This window comes from Carassius gibelio, chromosome A7, assembly GCF_023724105.1.
Source record: "Carassius gibelio isolate Cgi1373 ecotype wild population from Czech Republic chromosome A7, carGib1.2-hapl.c, whole genome shotgun sequence".
NCBI lineage: Eukaryota > Metazoa > Chordata > Actinopteri > Cypriniformes > Cyprinidae > Carassius > Carassius gibelio.
Window position 1 is genome coordinate 3,299,760 of NC_068377.1, and position 20,512 is coordinate 3,320,271.

General features: G+C 36.8%; 1 protein-coding gene across 3 annotated transcripts in view; it reads right to left on the reverse strand.

The window, feature by feature from the left end:
* The window catches only part of LOC128016435 (low-density lipoprotein receptor-related protein 4), a 94,180-nt gene that overhangs the window by 35,125 nt on the left and 38,543 nt on the right, over positions 1–20,512 (reverse strand). For all 3 annotated transcript variants that reach the window (XM_052600928.1, XM_052600929.1, XM_052600931.1), the window contains exons 2-14: positions 17,897–18,043; positions 13,961–14,077; positions 10,677–10,790; positions 9,233–9,349; positions 8,032–8,160; positions 6,790–6,909; positions 6,579–6,704; positions 5,843–5,968; positions 5,577–5,711; positions 4,709–4,834; positions 4,383–4,613; positions 2,005–2,161; positions 359–576 (exon numbers count right to left, since the gene is read on the reverse strand). In XM_052600928.1, coding sequence (XP_052456888.1) covers positions 359–576; positions 2,005–2,161; positions 4,383–4,613; positions 4,709–4,834; positions 5,577–5,711; positions 5,843–5,968; positions 6,579–6,704; positions 6,790–6,909; positions 8,032–8,160; positions 9,233–9,349; positions 10,677–10,790; positions 13,961–14,077; positions 17,897–18,043 — 1,863 coding nt within the window. The remainder of the gene's footprint in view (positions 1–358; positions 577–2,004; positions 2,162–4,382; positions 4,614–4,708; positions 4,835–5,576; positions 5,712–5,842; positions 5,969–6,578; positions 6,705–6,789; positions 6,910–8,031; positions 8,161–9,232; positions 9,350–10,676; positions 10,791–13,960; positions 14,078–17,896; positions 18,044–20,512) is intronic.

Sequence of the window (20,512 nt, forward strand, 5' to 3'; positions counted from 1 at the left end):
TAACTCGTTACTACCCACCTCTGGTCATAGCAACATTAAATTAGCATATAACAATTGACAAAATGTTTTTTCTTTTTCTAACCAATGGTTCTCTAACCATAAAGGCTGCTGTGCAATTTGCCCCCTGACTAAGCATTTAAAGAATTTAGGGGAAGCATTTAAATAATCCTGTGAATGCATTTAAAGAATGCAGAATCAAATCGTTATAATCGAATTGAATCGAATTGTGAATTGAATCGTTCTAAAATTAGCAAAAATCATTCTTGAATCCAAATGAAAACCTATGAATCGTGAATTGAATCGCTGCCTACCCAAAGATTCACACCCCTGTATACATTTATTTTTTTATTTTTTTTACCTTGGCTGATGACAGCCTTTCTGTTCTTCCCATCCAGGTCAGCTCTTTCAATGATGTGGTGTTTAGCATCCACCCAGTACATACGGTGACTGGCGTAGTCAATGGTAAGTCCATTGGGCCAGAAGAGGTGTGTATCTGCAATTATTTTGCGATTAGAGCCGTCCATGTTGGCATATTCAATGCATGGCGTATTTCCCCAGTCAGTCCAGTAAATCTTCCTAAAGAAAGAGTGCAAGTAATGTTGGAAACATAGTCGCATAATAATATGCAGTCAAGAAGCAACAAAGCAAACAATTTTCAATTCATGTCTTTTTAGATGAACAACACTATGCATTTTTATCATGCATCAGCAAAATGGTTTAGCCATTTATCCAAGGCTTATTAATTCCCACAAACTAAGCAAGCAAGATTTGCATGCATCTGCAGGGCTCCAAACAAATAAAAATGAGTAAGCCGCCATCGGTTCCTAAAATAAAATAAAAACTTAGGCACCAAAATATTTTTTGTAGGTGCCACAGAATGCTGCGGCGCCTGGGGAGCAGTTGGGGGTTCAGTGCCTTGCTCAAGAGCACCTCAGTCGTGGTATTGAGGGTGGAGAGAGTGCTGTACATTCACTCCCCCCCCACCTACTCGAACCCGTAACTTTTGGATTACGAGTCCGAATCTTTAACCATTAGGCCACGCCTTCTTAAAGTGGGAACTAAATGTATTTTCTGACTTGAAATACAAAGAATTGTTCTTTACACAGAACCTGTACCAATACCGTGGACCATAAGCATCACTTGGCCACTGAGTGTAGTTTGGGATCCTCCTCAATACATCCTGTAAATGCTGTCATACACTCTTTAAAATAAAGGTGCTTCATGATGCCATGGAAGATCCTTTTTTGCAAATAAAAAATACTTTAAAATACTTTACAAAATATCCTTAAGTGTGATCCGAATATAATCTTTTTGGACACTTAACTGCATGTTAACTGAAATTAAATGAAAATATATAATAATTTTTCATTTAAATGCAGTTAGCTGAATTTAAGAGTGATTTTTGGACCCACTTAAGTAGGACTTAAGCACTTAATATGCAATTTCATAATTACTTATCTTTGAAATATGGCTAATATGGCTGCTGAATGTACTGACAAGCATTTATGATAAAATATGTTTGTAATAATCAAGTTGCACTTGATTTAAATCCTTTAAATGTAATATTGTATAACTAGGTACTTAACATGTGCAAAATAAGAGTAAAAGATTATTAAAACAATGATTTAAAATGTAGTTTAAGTTAAAACCATTAATTTGACTTTATTGCAAGGTACCACTTCATAAAAGTGGACTTAAGTGTGTTCATAAAGAGTCAAGAGTTTAAGTCACTTAAGTGTTATTTTATTAAATCAAATTATCTTGAAGCACAGTTTATAAGAATATACTTTTAATATTTGAAGTAAAATACAAGTGCACATTCAATATAATTAAGTGCACTTATTTACTATGAAAACACTAACTTTTAAAAAGCAAGATTTCCTACCCAGTCCAAAAACAGCATTGCGCATTTACTGTGCAATGCTTGTGCTGAATACACTTGTGAAAAAAATATTTGTTAATTATAATATGAGTTAAGTAGTACACAAGAGTCAGAATATTTACCCTTCCATAGGATGCAGAGCGATAGCACGGGGTTTCTCCATCCTCTGCCATAAAAGCACTTTACGTTGGGTGCCATCCAGATTGGCCACTTCAATGCGAGACGTTCCCGAGTCAGTCCAGTAGAGCTTATTATGAATCCAATCTATGGCCAGACCACCTAAGAAAGTAACGAAAAAACGATTGCTGTTTTAAAAAAAAGTATTGCTGCTACATGTGTTATATATTTTAGAGTAGCCTTTTATTGTGTCCAGCCTAAGTCACACCTGTGCAATAATCATGCTGTATAATCAGCATCTTGATATGCCACACCTGAGAGGTGGATGGATTATCTCGGCAAAGTAGAAGTGTTCACCAACACTGATTTAGACAGATTTGTAAACAATATTTGAGAGAAATAGGCCTTTTGTGTACATAGAAAAAGTCTTAGTTTGGAAGCTACCAGCGATATCAGCAACCAACAACAACCTGATGGGCTGAGAAAAACAACAGTAGTCGATGACAGACAAATCATAAAAGCTGTGAAAATGAACCCTAAAATACATGTCTGTAAAATCACCAACAACCTCCAGAAAGCTGGGGTGATGCTAGGTCAATCTATAGTCCGCAGGATGATTTGACACAGAATCACAGAAGCTACACAGCAAGATGCAAACCTCTGATCAGCACCAAAAATAGAAAGGCAAGTTTGACCTTTATCTAAGTGATTGGAAATAAAAAGTGTGGAGAGAAAACAAGAGAACTGCAAATGATCCTAAGCATACAAGATCATCTGTAAAGCTTGGTGGAGGTGGTGTCATGGCATGGGCATGCATGGCTGTCTCTAGAACAGGACCTCTTCATTTTAATGATGACTTCATGTATGATGGCAGTAGCAGAATAAATTTGAAAGGGTTTAAAATCATCTTGGCTACCGATATTCAAGAAAATGCCACCAAACTCATTAGAAAGCACTTCATACTGGATCAGGACAATAACCCAAAACACCCTGCCAGTTCAGTCAAGGACTTCATCAGGGCAAAGAAATGTAAAGTCTTAGATTGCCCAAAATCAATCTTCGGATTTAAAACCGATTAAATAATTTCACCAACTGAAGAGGAGACTAAAGACAGAAACTACCTAATAAAGTTGGAATTGACTTCATTAAAGGCTGGGGAAAAGCATTTTTAAGCGTAAGATCAAGAGTCTGCTGATGTCTATGGGCTGCAGTGAGTCTGCAGCCCATAGACATCAGCAGACTCTTGATCTTACGCTTAAAAATGCTTTTCCCCAAGGGATCTGCAACTAAATATTATCTTTTAATCTTTAACATCTGCCTTAAATTCAACTTTTCCAATACTTATGCTCACGTCAAATGAACTGTAAAAGTGCTGTCCTTCTAATTTGGTAAAACATGCATGTGCCGAAAGACCTAATAAAAAAATTTGACATTCTGTAGTTTTGTTGCATATTCATCTTTTAATCATATTTGCAAACATTTTGACCACTGCAGAGAAAGTCTTTACTATTCCAATACTTATGGAGGGCACTGTATATAATTTTTTTTACATTTATTTTATATATTTTTTACAGTAAGTGCATTAAGGCGGCATGATTAGGACAAAAACTATTGTTGATAATTTCATTTGACATTTTTGTTGTTTTTCTCTTTTTTCATAATCAAGTTGTTTATTTTTATTTATCTTTTTATGTTGGGCAACTGCATGTCATTTTCTTTATCTAAGCTACATTTTAAAAAAAAAACAACCTAAACTATCAAACTCAATGGTTAAAGAGACAGTTCACCCAAATATAAAATATTTACTCACCCTCAGGTTGTCTGAAACCTGTATCAATTTCTTTCTTCTGCTGAAAATAAAAAAGACAGCGGCTGGTAGCCATTGACTTTGTTAGTTTGAGAAAAATACCATGGAAGTCGATGGGAACCAACAACTGTTTGACCAACACATTCCACAAAATAGCAGAAGAAAGTAGTAGAAGAAATAAATACATACAGGTTTCGAACAACCTGAGGGTTTCATTTTGTGGTGAAAGTCCCTTTCACTAAGCAGTAGAAACAACAAAACCAAATTTTCCAAATTCTGAACAAATCCTACTCAAAGCGTGCAACATGACTCTGGAATGCTTCCACTAATAATCAATGAAGCTGTCAGTTATACTAGTAAACCTGTATAGCTGCAGTTTAGTATGAGCCTTCATTCCTGTTATAATCAATGCAACTGTCTACACTCAGAAAATCTCGTATTTACACACCGACTACATCTTGTTTGCTGCAATGGGCTTAAAAGTTTTATTGCATCTTAATTTTTTTTTTTTAGCCAATTGTGCAGTGGAAATCAAGCAAGAGTCACAAAACCGTGCATGAGGAATATACAGTGTACCTGGGCTCTCGAGACCCGTGGACACGACCTCCTCCACATTACTACCGTTCAGACTGGCTCTCATGATGCGGTCCAGTGTCACGTCTGACCAGAACACCAGCTCTTTGCTATGATGAAAGTCCAACGCGATGGCGTTTTCCAGATTATTCAGTAACAGCGTGTACTCTGAGCGGTGCGGCAGAACCTGACGGATATCAATCCGATTCGCAAACAACAAAACCGGTTCTGGACCTGGGAATAGAAAACAGTTTGTATTAAACTGATCATCTAGGTTCCAAAACTCAGCCGATTGTTTCGCTGCTTTCACAGAAGAGACTGAGCCTCACCCAAAGCTTTGCAGCTGCGTTTGTCGGGTCGAAGCTCGTAACCTTGCACACACCAGCAGTGAAATCCTCCTTCCATGTTGGTACAGCCTTGACTACAGTAACCTTCATCTGCACACTCATCAACATCTGCATTCAGACACACATTTATTAGTCCGTTTGACCTTCAGTTAACTAACTAGGTAGAAACCGAGAGATTGCAAGAAGACTTCACATTTAACTGAGAACTTGCAACAATATCGAACAACACAACGGTGAACAAAGCAGAAAAGTATAAATATACAGTCAGTTATTTATACCATAGGGAAAAAGAAGTGTGATTATTTGTATTGAATGTGTACATGTAAATATGTTGACTAATATACTAAAGCAAATGTAAAGTGTACTTGAATATAATTTTAATCGTAATGTTTTATTCTATTTTAAATTTAAAGTTAATGTATTTTTAAAATGTTCTAAAACTGCAATTCCTTCATTACAAATCTGCAATTGTGAAAATATTAAAAAACATGTCATACAACTTACAACAGAAGCATATTTTATGTTAGGTTATCAAAAATGCTTGTCTGTACATTCAGTATTTCAAATACAATAGAATAAACTATGAAAGATGTAGAAGAGGTCCTACTTAAGTGGGTCAAAAAAGCTAAATTGCACTTAATATAAACTATAATACATTTCCATTTAATTGCAATTAACATGCAGATAAGTCCATTTGTGATTACCATCAAGCAGGAAAAAAACAGAGAGACTAAATATATAAAAACCGTGGCATAAACACTTTCATAAAAAGAAAAAGAAAAGAAAACTTTCTTTTCTGCTGTCTTCTCGTGTATTAACTGTCCCTTTCCCTCCTTGTCTCTGGCCTCACCTCTGCACGTCTTCCCGTCCTGAGTTAACATGTAGCCGGTGTGACAAGTGCACTGCACCAGACCTCGAGACATCTGGCATTTCTGCGAGCAGCCTCCATTGTTAACACTGCAGTTCTCTTCACTCGACTTGGAGCCTATAAACACACACGGGCACACAGTCGAATGTTAACAACGAAAAGAGGAGGGAATCCGATGCTTTCAGTGGAGCTATGACGACTCATCTTCTGTTATATTTCACATATTTTTTACTAATTTGCAGACTCACGACAGTCCTGGTGTGGATGCTCATCAGTCCCATCTTCACAGTCCTTGACGTCATTACAGACCTTGCGCTGACCAATACAGCGGCCGTTTCCACACAGGAACTGATCCGATGCACATGGAGGAGTTTCTGAGAAACAAAAGGAATGTAAAAAAAAAAACACATTGTACAGCATGTAGATGCATTCATTACTGGATCTTATAAATAATCTAAATAATTCAAAAAAATCTATTTTATTCGATCTATACTAAGTCCATTTTGGGCTGATTTTGGGAGAAATGTAGCATTGGATCACTTGCTCGCCAATGGACCCTTTGCAGTGAATGGATTCAATCCATTCTGTCCAATGAGAGTCCAAACAGCTGATAAAAACACAATAATACACACCACTCCAGTCCATCCATTAACGTCTGGAGAAGCCAAAAGTTGAGTGTTTTATAAGACACAAGTCCATCAAAACTAAAACTGCTGCTTTTCTCTTCACTAGACGTGGTGTGGATTGCTTGTGGATTATTTTATCAGCTGTTTGGACTCATTTCTGACGGCACCCATTCACTGTAGAGGATCCACTGCTGAGCAAGTGATGTGATGCTACATTTCTTCAAATATGATGAAGAAACAAGCTTATCTACACCTTGGATGGCTCGAGGGGGAGTACATTTACAGCAAGTCTTCGTTTTTGGGTGAACTATTTATTGCTAAGAGATAAAAAGTCTGTATTTTCTTTTATATTCCTTACCTGTCTTTTCACAGCCTTCTTCATCACTGTTATCAGAGCAGTCATCCTCCCCATCACAGCGCCAGGACAAGCGCACACATCGACCAGACGTACAGCGAAACTGATCAGCCATGCACATCGACGTACCTGATGGTGAGAAAGAGGCGTGTGACAGATGGGAAATCCACTCACACACACACACACACAAATACTACAATAAACAGCTACTCACTGCAGTTCTTTTCATCTGATTGGTCATCGCAGTCGAATTCTCCGTCACACCTCCAGCCTGCATTGATGCACATGCCACTGCTGCACATGAACTCTGCAGAACGGCAGGGCTGGTGGGAGGCTGCGTTCACACACACACACACACCAAATCAGACATACACACACTCATGAAACTTATCTGTACAAGGAAATCTTCTTGAATAACCCTTGTGATAAGCACACTTTACCATACCTTTAAAAATAGTACTTATGGAAATATTATATACTGTACTTTTTCGAATATATCTAAGAATAAACTGAATGTAATGTGTATGTTAATTGCAATTAAATAAAAATTAATTATAGATTAAATTATGCAATTAGATTAATTTAATTAAGTTGCAATTTAGAACATTTTAAATATATAAACTTTTAAATAACACTACAGTTCAAATTATAATCAAATACCTTACAGTATTTAAAAAAAACAATTCCAACATTAAACTAGAATGCCATTATAAAAAATAAATGACACATTTTATAGTAATAACGGTTTTGTGGTAAAATATTTTAAATGAAACAGCATGTGTAAAATAAGATGGTGTACTTCAAAAATTGAGTGTATATTTTTAAGTACTGTATGTGCAGATAATAAAATAATTAAATAAAAAGCCACTTTAAGTACTCTTGAAGAGAGAAATTTTCAATCTTAACAATTACACTTAAAATGTGCAATTTGTAACAGCTGTAAATTACAAATTGTACTTTAAAAGTACATTTTAAATCAGTATGTTTTAATATTTTATTTCATGCTTTAAAGTAAAATTTGATGTGTTGTTTAATATACAAGTTTCAATACTTCATTATAATTTTAACTCTAGTGTGTTACACGATATTACATTTAAAATATTTTAAATGCACTTCATAATTACAAATGTCTAAAACATAATAATTCATGACATTATCATAAATGCTTGTCAGTATATTAAGCAGTATTTTAACCATATTTCTAAGACAACAGAAGTAATTATGAAATGACATATAAAGATGTACTCAAGTCCTACTTAAGTGCGTCAAAAACACTGCATTCGGCTCATTCTCAAGTACATTCTTTTAAAGTATATTATTTCCATAATTATGCTAAAGTGTGCTTTTTCACAAGGGAGGGTGAGAATTAACTCTAATGAGTGTAAGGCAGAGAAAGAAAAGAGGCATTTTAAAACAAAGAAAAAAAGTTTTAAGAGAAAGAGTGAATGTTCCTTACAGCAGTCCGACTCATCAGACCAGTCCCCGCAGTCGTCATCTCCATCGCAGTGGTAGATGTCCAGGATGCAGCGGCCGTATGCACACTGAAACTCCTCAACACTGCATGTGGCCGTCATCACGTCAGACGCTGGAGAGAGAAATGATGTAATGTGATTTACACACCCACACACAAACACCTGCAAACAATCCAACGAATACCTCTCAACAGCCATTTGCAGTAAATAAAACAAACAATAACAAATATAGCATAGGAACAAATACATTCATGAGTAGCAATCATTGGAATCCAAGCACACTGTATGACAAAAAAAGGTGTAATAGACCACAATTTCCCAGAAAAGTTCATACTGTTGCTGATCAGTTACGGCAAGTTTCTTTTCTCAATTTAAGTTATCAAATTCTTTGTTAAAACGAAAATCTCATGAACAGTTTTTTTGCTTTCAGGATGTTGCAATGTAGCACTCAATGGTTTTGTGAAATTTTATTACATTCATGTCAGAACATTTTTGGCTGGCTACTGCAAAACATAAATAGGTTATAGTTGTCAACCAGATCAACAGTATACATGCTCAGCTTAAGAATGAGCAGAAATTTAGGAAAAATTAAGAAATATGACTAAAACAATTTTTTTCTTTAGGTTTACCAATATGACAATTACATGACTTGATTTGGCACAAATTTTGATTCTACATATACAAATTGATCTATAAATTCAGTTTAGAGGCACGCAATAGATGGATGCATTGATGGACGAATGCATGATGAATACGTGAATGGATTTATAGATGGATGGATGCATAATGGTCGGATGCTTGGATGGATGCATGGATGATTCATCAAAGATGGATGCATGATGGATAGATAGGTAGATGGAAACATGGATGCATGACTGATGGATGCACAGATGGATAGAAACATGGAGGAATGGATGCTTGATAAATGGATGCATGATACACGAATGGATGGATGCATTGATGGATAGATAGATGATGCATTATGAATGGATTATTGTATGGATAGATGATGGATGCCTGAACGGATAGATGGAAACATGGATTCATGTATGGATGGATGAATTAATGGACATATAATGGATAGGTGTGTGGATGAATAGATGGAAATATGGACGGACGGACGGATGGATGGACAGAAGCAGAGATGTTGATTTGACAAATAACTGAAACACAAAATCAACTTACGGCAATTCTCTTCATCGGTTCCATCTTTGCAGTCGGTGTCTCCATCACAGTACCAGTGTTCTGCGATGCAGCTTCCGTCAGAGCAGCGGAACTCTTTATCAGAGCACTTCCTCTTATCTGGACACACAAGCACAAAAAGGGCTCGAGATTCTTGGAGTGTGGAGTATTTACTGGTAGTGGGATCAAGATTGTTTGGCAGAGAATTTTAATCAAACTTATGAGACATTTCAAATGAACACATAAACCCCAATTCCACCCCTTCTGGAAAAACCATGATGAACTGATTAGACAACCTTGTGTGTAGCTAGCAAGCATATTGTTTGCACAGATGTCATTGCTGCAAGTGCAGGAATCTTAATGCATTTTATTAAAAACAAAAGAGTTATTTGTAACGTTATAAAGGTAACTTGGTAAGTGTCAGTTTCTTTCATAAACACAAAAATGCCATAGTGTTTCCAAACCTTTGAATTGTAGTGCATAAGATTAAGTCTGATCTTGCCTAGGGCACCAAATGATCCAATACACCCGCTGGATTCATGAATGAATTTCACTTAAGTACAAAAAAAAACTATTTAAATAGTACGTACTGTAAGATGCAAGTATGTATGCATGTAATATTAACTGCAATTAGATGAAAATGCCCTACAGTTTAAATGCAGTTAACTGGACTTTAAAGTGCTTTTTGACCCAGTTACTCTAAGTAGGACTTAAGTACATCTTCATATGCAATTTCATAATTACTTCTGCTGTCTTCGGAATATGGTTAAAGTACTGCTGAATGTACTGACAAACATTTATTGTAAAATAAAATAAAATGAAGTTGCAACATAAAACATTTAAAATACCTTATCTTTAAATGTAATACTGAATAGTCAAGTACTTTACATGTGCTTTACTTTAGTCAACACTTACAGATAAGTGTACTTCTTTAAAGCACGACTAAAGATTATTAAAACTATAAACATTAATCTTTAAAACTTTTAATTTGACAATCACTTTTTAAGAAACAGTCAAGTGTACTCTAAGTATTCCTTTTATTTTATAAATATTATATCTGCAAAAAAATTTTTTTTTAATTATACCTTTTTTTATTCCCTTAAAGTGCACATTCAAAAAAATTAAGCACACTTTTTTGCAAAAAGGGATTCAGGACATGTTGTTATTTTACATCCAAGGGTGTTTTACAGGGTGTGGTTTTACATTGGGCATGCTAAACATTTGCAATGCTTTGTCTGGTTTTGTGTGGTTTTCTTCTTTTTGTTTTGCTCTATATTGCTGCTCTCTCGGAGCACTGGCAGGTCCATGACTAAGATCAGCTGATCTGAAGTTCAATAAAGGATGACTGATTAGAGCCCCACACCTCCGTCATGTAAGGCATGCCGAGACTAGGTCTCAACACTTAAATCATCCTGAAAGAGCTATATACATCTCTAAATGATCTCACCGCACTGCTCGTCACTGTTATCTCCACAGTCATTGTCTCCATCACAGTACCACAGGCTGCGGATACAGTATCCATTCTGACAATGAAACTCATCCTCCTCACATTCTCGTGGAGCTGCTCAAAAACAAAAATTATACAGATGTAGTAAATGTTGATGGGTTAAAACAGATTACACATTTTCACAAAACAATTGCACTTTTTCCTGTTTAAAGGAATAGTTCAGCTGGAAATTAACATTTGCTGATGTTCTCGCCCTCAGGTCAACAAGATGTAGAGGAGTTTGTTTCTTCATCAGATTTGAGAAATGTAGCATTGCATCACGGTCTCATCAATGGATGCTTTGCAGTGAATGGGTGCCGTCAAAATGAGAGTCCAAATAGCAGATAAAACATCACAATAATCTACATGTAATCCACACCACTCCAGTCCATCAGTTAATGTTTGATGAGGAGAAAAGCTGAAACAAATCCCTCAAGACTTTTTAATTTCAAACCACTGGTTCTGGCTAAAATATGACTCTTCTATCCATAATATATCTTGCTTCAGTAAACAAGTAATCTAATCTGAATCAGTAGAGAAATCCGCACAGATTTACAAGTTTACAAGTGAAATGGTCCAAAACAGATCTAAATAAATATGTGGCTGGATTTTGATGACTGAAGGAAGTGTTGTTATTATATATAGACACCTTGAGAACAATATTATAGATAGAAGACTCTTAATGATGGACTTGCTTCTTACAAGGACGCAGCTTTTCTCTTCACAAGATGTGTTGTGGATTACTTGTGGATTATTGTGATGTTTTTATCAGCTGTTTGGACTCTCATTCTGACGGCACCCATTCACTGCAGAGCATCCTTTGGTGAGCAAGTGATGTGATGCTACATTTCTCCAAATATTTTCCCATGAAGAAACAAACTCATCCACAGCATCATCTGAGGGTGAGTACATTTTCAGATGAGCTGTTCCTTAAAGTTTTGAGAGTTCATGAATATATTGTCTATACATTTTGATTGTGCTCCTCAGCATCAGTTACTCAAGCAGTGCTACAGAAGAAGCTAGCGACACACTGCAGCGACTCAATCCAGTGCACTGGTGGCGCTCAAGGCATTTTACTGAGTCCAATAAGGGACTCCAGAACAGCAGAATAAATGTGATGCTGCTTGCATTTACACCACCCGCTGCGCTCCACACACACACACACACACACACACACACACACACACACACACCAGTGTATTTCTGCACTACTGCACTTTTACCCACCCAAAACAGATGCACAAAACATATTTCTCAAACTGCAAAGCACACTGGAAAAACAAAGAGCGAATGAACGCCCTCATGCTTTTTCCTGATACCCCACATTTTATAATACAGTATTTTACATGATGTTTAACCTTCATGCACTTTTTTTCCCACATTTGTACTTTTTGTTCTATTGTCCAAAAAAGGTGCATTGTGTTTTGACAGTTATTTTGTAGTAAAATGCATATGGTTTCATAAAACATTAGATAAAATCATCTCACTTGCACAAAAATGTAAAAACATGAATCTAAATACACAGGTCATGCAGCAGTCATTGGACTATTTTACCACGTGCCACTAATTCACAGATGAAGTGTGAATTATCACACGACGCTACTGATATATTAACTGATCACATAAACCAAAAACGACAGACAGAAGCAGAAAGAGAGATGTGTGTAAGAGAGGAGGCAGTGTGGTGGAAAAGAATGAAAAATTAATGACAAGCTTATGGCAGACAGACAGACCCCCCATCAAGACAAGAGCCTCAAGAGTACAGCGCTGAGAAATATGGGTCAGATGCAAAGACTACTGTTGCTTCGGGTTTTTTTCACAGTACCTCCCAGACTTACATACTGCTCCTCTACTGCATTCAAATGTCTTACAATGGTAAGGATTGCTATGAAACTAATTCCATACAACTTACAGCATACAAAATACATTTATTAACTTTAGCAAGGGAAGCTAATATGGATTAGACGTGAAGGAAAATAATAAAGTGCAGGTCAAATATTGAATCCTCATGTTGTGTTTTGGTCATTTTGACCCAGACAGGGTTTCCTTTTTCCCCAAAAATGCTAGCTGAATAAGCTGATGACTAAAACTTGTTGATTTTGCAGACCGAGGATACAACAGTTTTCCAAAAATGTTCTAAATTATAAATGTATATTTATAATTTCTTTTTTTTTTTTTTACTTGTTTTTGTGATGTTCCTAGTCACAAATGAAACAGTATACAAAAACTGGCTATAAATGTATTGTAATTACAACATATTTGATTATATTTTATCAACTTGTTTACTTTCAATAAGCACAGGTTTAGTACTTCTTTTTGGACCTGACTGACCCTACTGATGGTCTCATTGACATGAACTCCTCAGTTTTTGAGTGAATACTGCCAAAACATACCAACAAATAAAGCTTTTTGACTCAAACATTGAAGTGCACAAGCTCAGATCAATGAGGCCAAGGAGAAATCAATGAGAAAACAGGTTGACCATAAGATTGAATCAAATATTTGGTGATAATTTAGTCAATGACTACCAATAACTGTTTGGTTACCAACATTCTCCAAAAATCTTATTTTGTTGTGGAGGGTGAGTAAATGATAACACATTTTTTTTTCATTTTTTGGGTGAACTATCCGTTTAAGGGTACATTAATAATACATGCCACTTAATAACAAATGTACTGGATTTGAGATACATGCTTGCATCTCCTGCTTTTTGTTGCCAAAGTGTCAGTCAATAATGACCGTCCTTGAGCAAACCAATGAGGAAGGTGTCATAAAATAATTATAGCATAATTATTTTATGATAGAGCTGCTGTTCTCATGCACTCATCAATGTAGACACGATGGCAACTTCTGAGGTCAAGATTTTCCACTAAATAATATATATCATATCAGTTTATTTCTTACCAAACCCCATCGAATGCTTTCAGAGCACTAGAACATACAGCACGAGTCTTAAACATAATTTTGTAGCTTGAAAAGATGGTTACTATCTACTGCCATTGTATGGACAAGAACAAGCGTTTGTCAGATCGTTTCCTTTCGTGACTAAATTTATTTTTTCCTGTGATTTCGTGCTCTTGGACTAGCTACCTGAAAACACTATTGTTAAACATGCATGTATATTAAACATGTTCACAATGTGAAAGAGAATTGCTGTTCAGCACATCAGAAAGAGACAACAAAACAAACAAACATGTTTTTCATATCTAGGATACAAGACAAAATAAATGCACAAGTTTACTCACGACAGTCTTGTTCATCGGAGTCATCCTCACAGTCGTTGTCTCCATCACATAACCACGAGCGCCGGATGCATTTTCCGTTATCGCAGTGAAAGTCCAATGTTGAGCATGTGGGCAATACTGTAGGAATGGAGGAAAGCAAAACCAGTTAACCAAATAAATAAAAGACAACTTTAGACATTTTGAATGATAAATAAAATAATGCAATTATTTTAATGCTATGTTTTATTATTATTATTATAAAAACCTACTAATATTTATAATAATTATTATAAAGATGAGAATAGTAGTCTGCATTGTTATAGGATCAAATATAATACTACGTAATATAGTATATAATTCTATGCCTCTGTGGAATACTTGATTCTGATTGGTCCATCGCGACATTTCGAGGTCTGATATCCCGCTATAACAACCGGTAAAAACTAATAACACGGGCTGATCCGCTTAATAGTAGGGCTGTCAAATTTTTTTTTTTTTAATTTCTCATATTTGTCGAATTGAAAGTAAAAATTATTTAAAAGCATTCTAATTTTAAGTGTGCGTTAAGGAGGCAGCCTTATCAGTGGTGCAAGAGATGCGATGATGTAAGTGTCTGTCACGCCCCTGGACTTATTATATTGTGTTTTCCCTCCACATGTGTTCTGTGTCCCTGTTAATGAGTTAAACCTGTGTTTCCCCAATTATCCTATCTTTATAAGCCTTAATCCTTTCAGTTTGTCGGTTCTTGTATGTCTTCCTTGTGCTCTATGTTTCCCATTTGGATTATCAAAGTTTGTGAATTCCTTGTCTCCTCATTATTTGACTCTTTGTGACAGAAGAACCAACCTAAACAGTTTACTGCTTCTTTCCCCTCTGTTTTTCCCCAGTGTTTTTCTTTCCGTTGTGTCCAATGGATCCCGTCCTTTGCCCGAAATACATCCTCCTCCTGCTGAAGCAGTGGGAGAAATCGTTTGAGCCCACACCAGACTCCACTGGGTACTAGCAACTGACTCTACTGGGTCCAGCCCTCCTTTGTCCTTGGTTCCCTTGTCCAGCCCTGATGGGGCTTCAATTCCTCCAGTGCCCGCTCCTCAAATATGACCACCCTCTCACCCGCTACAGGCTCCTCCACGCTGTCATCAGGCAGCCCCTCTGCTCGCCCTAAGCCCACCATTTTGGTGTTGTGGGCCCTGTGGTACCGCCATTCTCCAGCGTCACCTTGTTCGAAGTCTCCTCCACCTCCAGCCTCCGAGGCCAGGACACTTGCCCGGCCTATAGAGCCAGCACCACCGCCTCGGCTCCTCCACCATCAATCCATCAGCTCCACCAGGCGTTGACCTGCCATCGCCTCTGGACTTCTCTCCTCTGGCTGCACCGCATCACTCCATGCTACCGGCTCCATTGGGCTCCTTCCTCCTGCCAGCTCCACCTTGGTACTCAGTTGCTCCAGCTCCGCCGCAGTTCTCCGGATCTTTGCCTCCACCTTGGTCGCCAGAGCCCTCGGCTCCACCATGGCTCGTTGGCTCTCGGTCTCCACCTCAGGCTTCTCCTCCACCCACTCCGCCACCGTTGGTGGTCAGCCCCCTGGAGCTGGCAGCCATTCCTCCTCCATGGCTCCCTCCCTCCGTCAGCTCCATCATGGGTCGACGTCACAGCTGAACTCCTCCTGTTCTAAGCTCCTTCTGTATCCTCTCTCCATCATCTCCTCCCTGGACTTTGTCTGCCAGCCCCCTCCCGGATATTGGTCCTCCTCCTCCTGAGCCTCCTCCCTAATTCCCGACCACTCCCCTCCCCATATTTTTCCTAAGGAGCGAGGACACACCTTCCAATGTCACGCCCCTGGACTAATTTTAGTGCATTTCCCTCCACATGTGTTCCGTGTCCCTGTTAATTAGTTATTCTATGCACCTGCATTCTCCAATTATCCTATCTTTATAAGCTCTAGTCCTTTTTTGTTGGTTCTTGGAGGTCTTCCATGTGCTTCGTTTCCCATTTGGATTATTAAAGACTTATTTTGTGAATTCCTCGTTCCTGGCTCCTTAACTCCTTGTATAGTGTTACAGTGTCTCTGCATTTTAATGTTTTTGTCAGGCTATCCAGTTAGATTGTAGCGTTTTTAACACTAGCGTTGTTAATTGCAAATATTGCGTGAAAAGAGAAGACCTTGTTTATGTAAAAACTGAAAGTGACGACATGACATACAGCCAAGTTTGGTGACCCATACTGGGAATTCGTTCCATACAAATGCAGCTGCTTCCACTTTGCGATTTCTTTTTTTGTACACTTTAATGGATTGTAAGAATTTATGGAAGTTTGGAGAAAGAAACTCCTCCTGAGTCTTTCTGTGTCCCCAGGCTACGCTAGAGTTTACTTGATCGGAGAATTGAGAAAAGGCCATTGTTAGGGTGGCGACGAGGGTGATCTTCCTGGTGCTTGTTCTGCACCTCCTGGATTGAGTGTCTTCTGTATGGCCCTGTAGGTGAGGATACGCTCAGCTGAGCATAATCACCCTCCACAGGGTCATACAGTCCCGTCAGGAGCCCTTTGTGAGACAAAAAAGATTGTGTCACTGTAGATTGATGTCGGAGGCATCCTGAATCTCCTGATGCACAGCCAGGAAATTCCTGAACCCCTTTTACACAACACTGTGAATTCAGGTCAACAATTCCTTGTGAAAAAGAGGAGTGCTTTATTGTCCTGAATGTGAACTTGTAGTGTACTTCAAATATTAAAAGTATATACAAAAAAATAAAATAATAATAAGATATTATTATAGATAGAATATAGATAGAAACTATTTGCAGATTATCTCATATTACTGAAGTAATAATTACTGAAAGTGTCTCTTTAAGTCACTTTAGCACACTTAAAAATTGCACTTTGTAATAATGTCAAATTAAGTTTTACTTTTTAAATCATTGTTTTAATGATCATTATTTTAATACACTTAAATCGGTGTGTTGACTGTAAAGTACTTGATTATAATGTATTTGAAATGTGCAATTTCAAATATTTTTAAATGACAAGTTTCAATAGGAATAACATTAACATATGAAAAATATAATAAAATAAAATATATAAATTTTATTGATTGTGCACTTTGTGCAAAAATAAAAGAATAGTTTTCTTTGCAGATCATACAATATTAGGCAAGGCAATTTATATAGCACATTTTGTACACAATGGTAATTCAAAGTGCTTTACATAAAAAAGTAAAATAATCATGAAGAAAAATAATAACAAAAATAAAACAACTTTTTAAATGATTAAAACATTTAAAAACAGTTCGAAAATGATTTTACATAAAAAAAATTAAAAAAAAACAGTGAAAATATAGTGCAATCAGTTCGGACATTGCGCAGTGCTCATTCAATAAATGCACAGCTAAACAGAGGGGTTTTGAGTCTAGATTTAAATGTGACTAGTGTTTTAGCACATCTGATCTCTTCTGGAAGCTGATTCCAAAGGACATTTAAGTAATTATGAAATTTCACAAAGATGTACTTAAGTCAAAAAAATTAAAAAAAGAAAAAAAAGAAAGAAGAAATCTACAAAAAGCAATTAAAAAACCCTCTAATTGAAATTAAAAAATAAATAGATAATTTTTTTAAAGTACACTAAAGTATGCTAAAATCGGCCAAATCTGAAAATTATCGCAAGAATTGCATATACATGTTAAACAAAGCTGTGCTGCAACTGCATTATGTCCGAGAAATCATGTTACTGTTTTATGGAGTGTGAAAACCCCAAAAACTCTACAGCTCTTGAGAGAGATTTCCAAATGTTTCAACAGAGAACCCGTTTAACAATGGAAAATGCATGTGAAACGTGCTCAACACTGCATCAATTGAAAAAAGGGTACTCCAGCAAACAAATCATCTTAGAATGAGTGAACAAATAGTTTGTGCATCAGTATGATGCAACTACATTCATGAAGGTATGTGTTTAGAGACTCACTGCATCCATCTTCATCGCTGTGATCTCCGCAGTCATTGTCACCATCACACTGCCACTGCGCCGGGATACACGTGCACTCACCAAACGCACTGACCGCACATGTGAAGTGATTTCTTCCACACGAGCATTCGGCAGCACCTAAAACACCTACAAAACACACACAAACACAAACATATCAGGTCAGCTATTTCATGAATAATATGTAATCCATAGAAAAGTAACTGTAATCCGATAATGAACATTTTAAAATATAACAAACTAGTTTAGGGATGCAACGATTATAGATTTCGTTAGTCTGAGGAATAATCACTGTTTCACGATTTACATTTACATTTAGCAGACGCTTTTATCCAAAGCGACTCACAAGTGCCATGACAAGTCTCAGTTAGTGTAGTACAGAACGCATAGCCAGGTTTTTTTTTTAAATGAAAGACAAGGAGGAAAATTGCTAGTATTAGTTGCATAAGTGCTGGCGAAAAATATGAATCTTTAGATGTTTCTTGAAAATGAGACTCAGTTGTACGAATTGAGATTGGGAAGTCATTCCATCAGCTGGGCACGGTCCAGGAAAAGGTCCGTGAGAGTGATTTTGAACTTCTTTGGGATGGCACCACAAGGCGTCATTTCATTTGCAGAGCGCAAACTTCTGGAGGTAATGTAACAAGCATCAGTATCTTGAATTTGATGCGAGCAGCTACTGGTAGCCAGTGTAACCTGATGAGGAGAGGAGTAACGAGAGCTTTTTTTGGCTCATTGAAGACAACCCTCGCTGCTGAATTCTGGATCATTTGCAGAGGCTTGACAGTACATGCAGGAAGAGCCAGGAGAGCATTAGAATAGTCCAGTCTGGAGAGAACAAGAGCTTGGACAAGAAGTTGGGTGGCTTGCTCTGACAGGAAGGGTCAAATCTTCCTAATGTTGTATAAGGCAAATCTGCAGGACCGGGATGTTGTAGCAATGTGGTCTATGAAGCTTAACTGATGATCCATCACAACTCCTAGGTTTCTGGTTGTCCTCGAAGGAATAATGGTTGACAAATACATCTGTATAAAGAAGTTGTGATGAAGCAATGGGTTAGCTGGAATCACCAGGAGTTCTGTCTTTGTAAGGTTAAGCTGAAGGTGATGGTCATTCATCCAGCTAGAAATGTCACTCAGACAGGCTGAAATGTAGATGGAGAAGAGAAGTGGTCCAAGTACTGCGCCTTGAGGAACTATTATCGCAATTATTAAGCATTCATTAATTTTAAAATTAATGTATAAAATCTGTTGTGTCATGTTAGTTCATGTTGTTAAATTTATTCTAAAATTGGTTGGCTGAAAGTCTGTAAAGATATATTCTTACACATGCTCTGATAACGGCACTGTAATGCATCCACAGCCTGCATTTCAACAAAGGTGCAAACAAATAATAACAACAACAATTTCCTACAAAAACAATTTCTTTTCCCTCCAATTTTTCCCTTTTCCCTCTTCCCACTCAGTCTGGGATCTGAAGTTCAAACCATGTCACTAGCCACAAACAGCAGGGGTCGGATTCACGAAAATCTTCTTAAGAAATAAATTAAGAAATCTCTTAAGATAAATTCCACAAAGTTTATAAGAATGTTCTTAAGTGCAACTCTTGAGAAATTCTTAAGTCCTGTAATATATTCTTAAGAACATTTTTTTTATTCTTTCAGTTATCTGAATGAATACATGACACACTGATAAACTCACACTATTGTCTTTTTTGCATTTCCTGCAGATTACCCTAAAAATCATAAGTACCGCACACTATGTTTGTTTCCGGTATGTGTGTCTGGGGCTTCTACAGCGAATGTGTCCTTTGCATTCATATGCACTGAATACTGCCAAAGATGATGTTGTATTTATAAGTTTAAATTAAAAGCGTTCAATTAAATCTTTGAAGTCAGCAAAAAGTAACGTCACACACAGGCTAATCATGACCGATCATGTTTACATTAACAGTCATTGCTGTCTCTTCAGAAAACATGCGCACATCCCTAGTCCTCCTATGTATTATATGTAGCTGTTGTTGTAATGGTTAAATATTACAATAAATGTGAAATAACTCAAATTAATTAAATAATTCTTCCTGTTTGGAATTGAAGACTGGGGCTGACCTAAATTTTAAAAAGTTATTTACGATGATTTTTAAGAATATTCTTTTTCAAGAATTTGAATTCTTTTTAGGTTTAGTCTTAGGAACAATCTTAAGAAAAAATATAAGAATATTCTAAAAAATAGATTTTTGGGAAAACAAAATATTCTTAACTTTTGTCTTAAGTTAAAAAACAAGCAAAAAAAAATGTAAATGGAAATGTTAAAAATGTATTTCTAAAGAATGTTTTGTGAAACCCCAGATTATAATATACTTCTAATGACTGATTGCATGCTTCTTTCGAGAGAAATGCAAAGAATGTTTGTGAGAATTACCATTGGCTTAAGTTCCCAAAAATCGCACAAATTGTTAAACAAATAAAGATGACCCTTGACCAGATAAACATATTAAATTCAATGCTAGTTCATCCAGCTTGTTCCAAACAAAAGAACATCTCACCACAAATGGTGTTAGAAAACTTCAACCCTTGCCATTTCTTCTGAACTCATAATT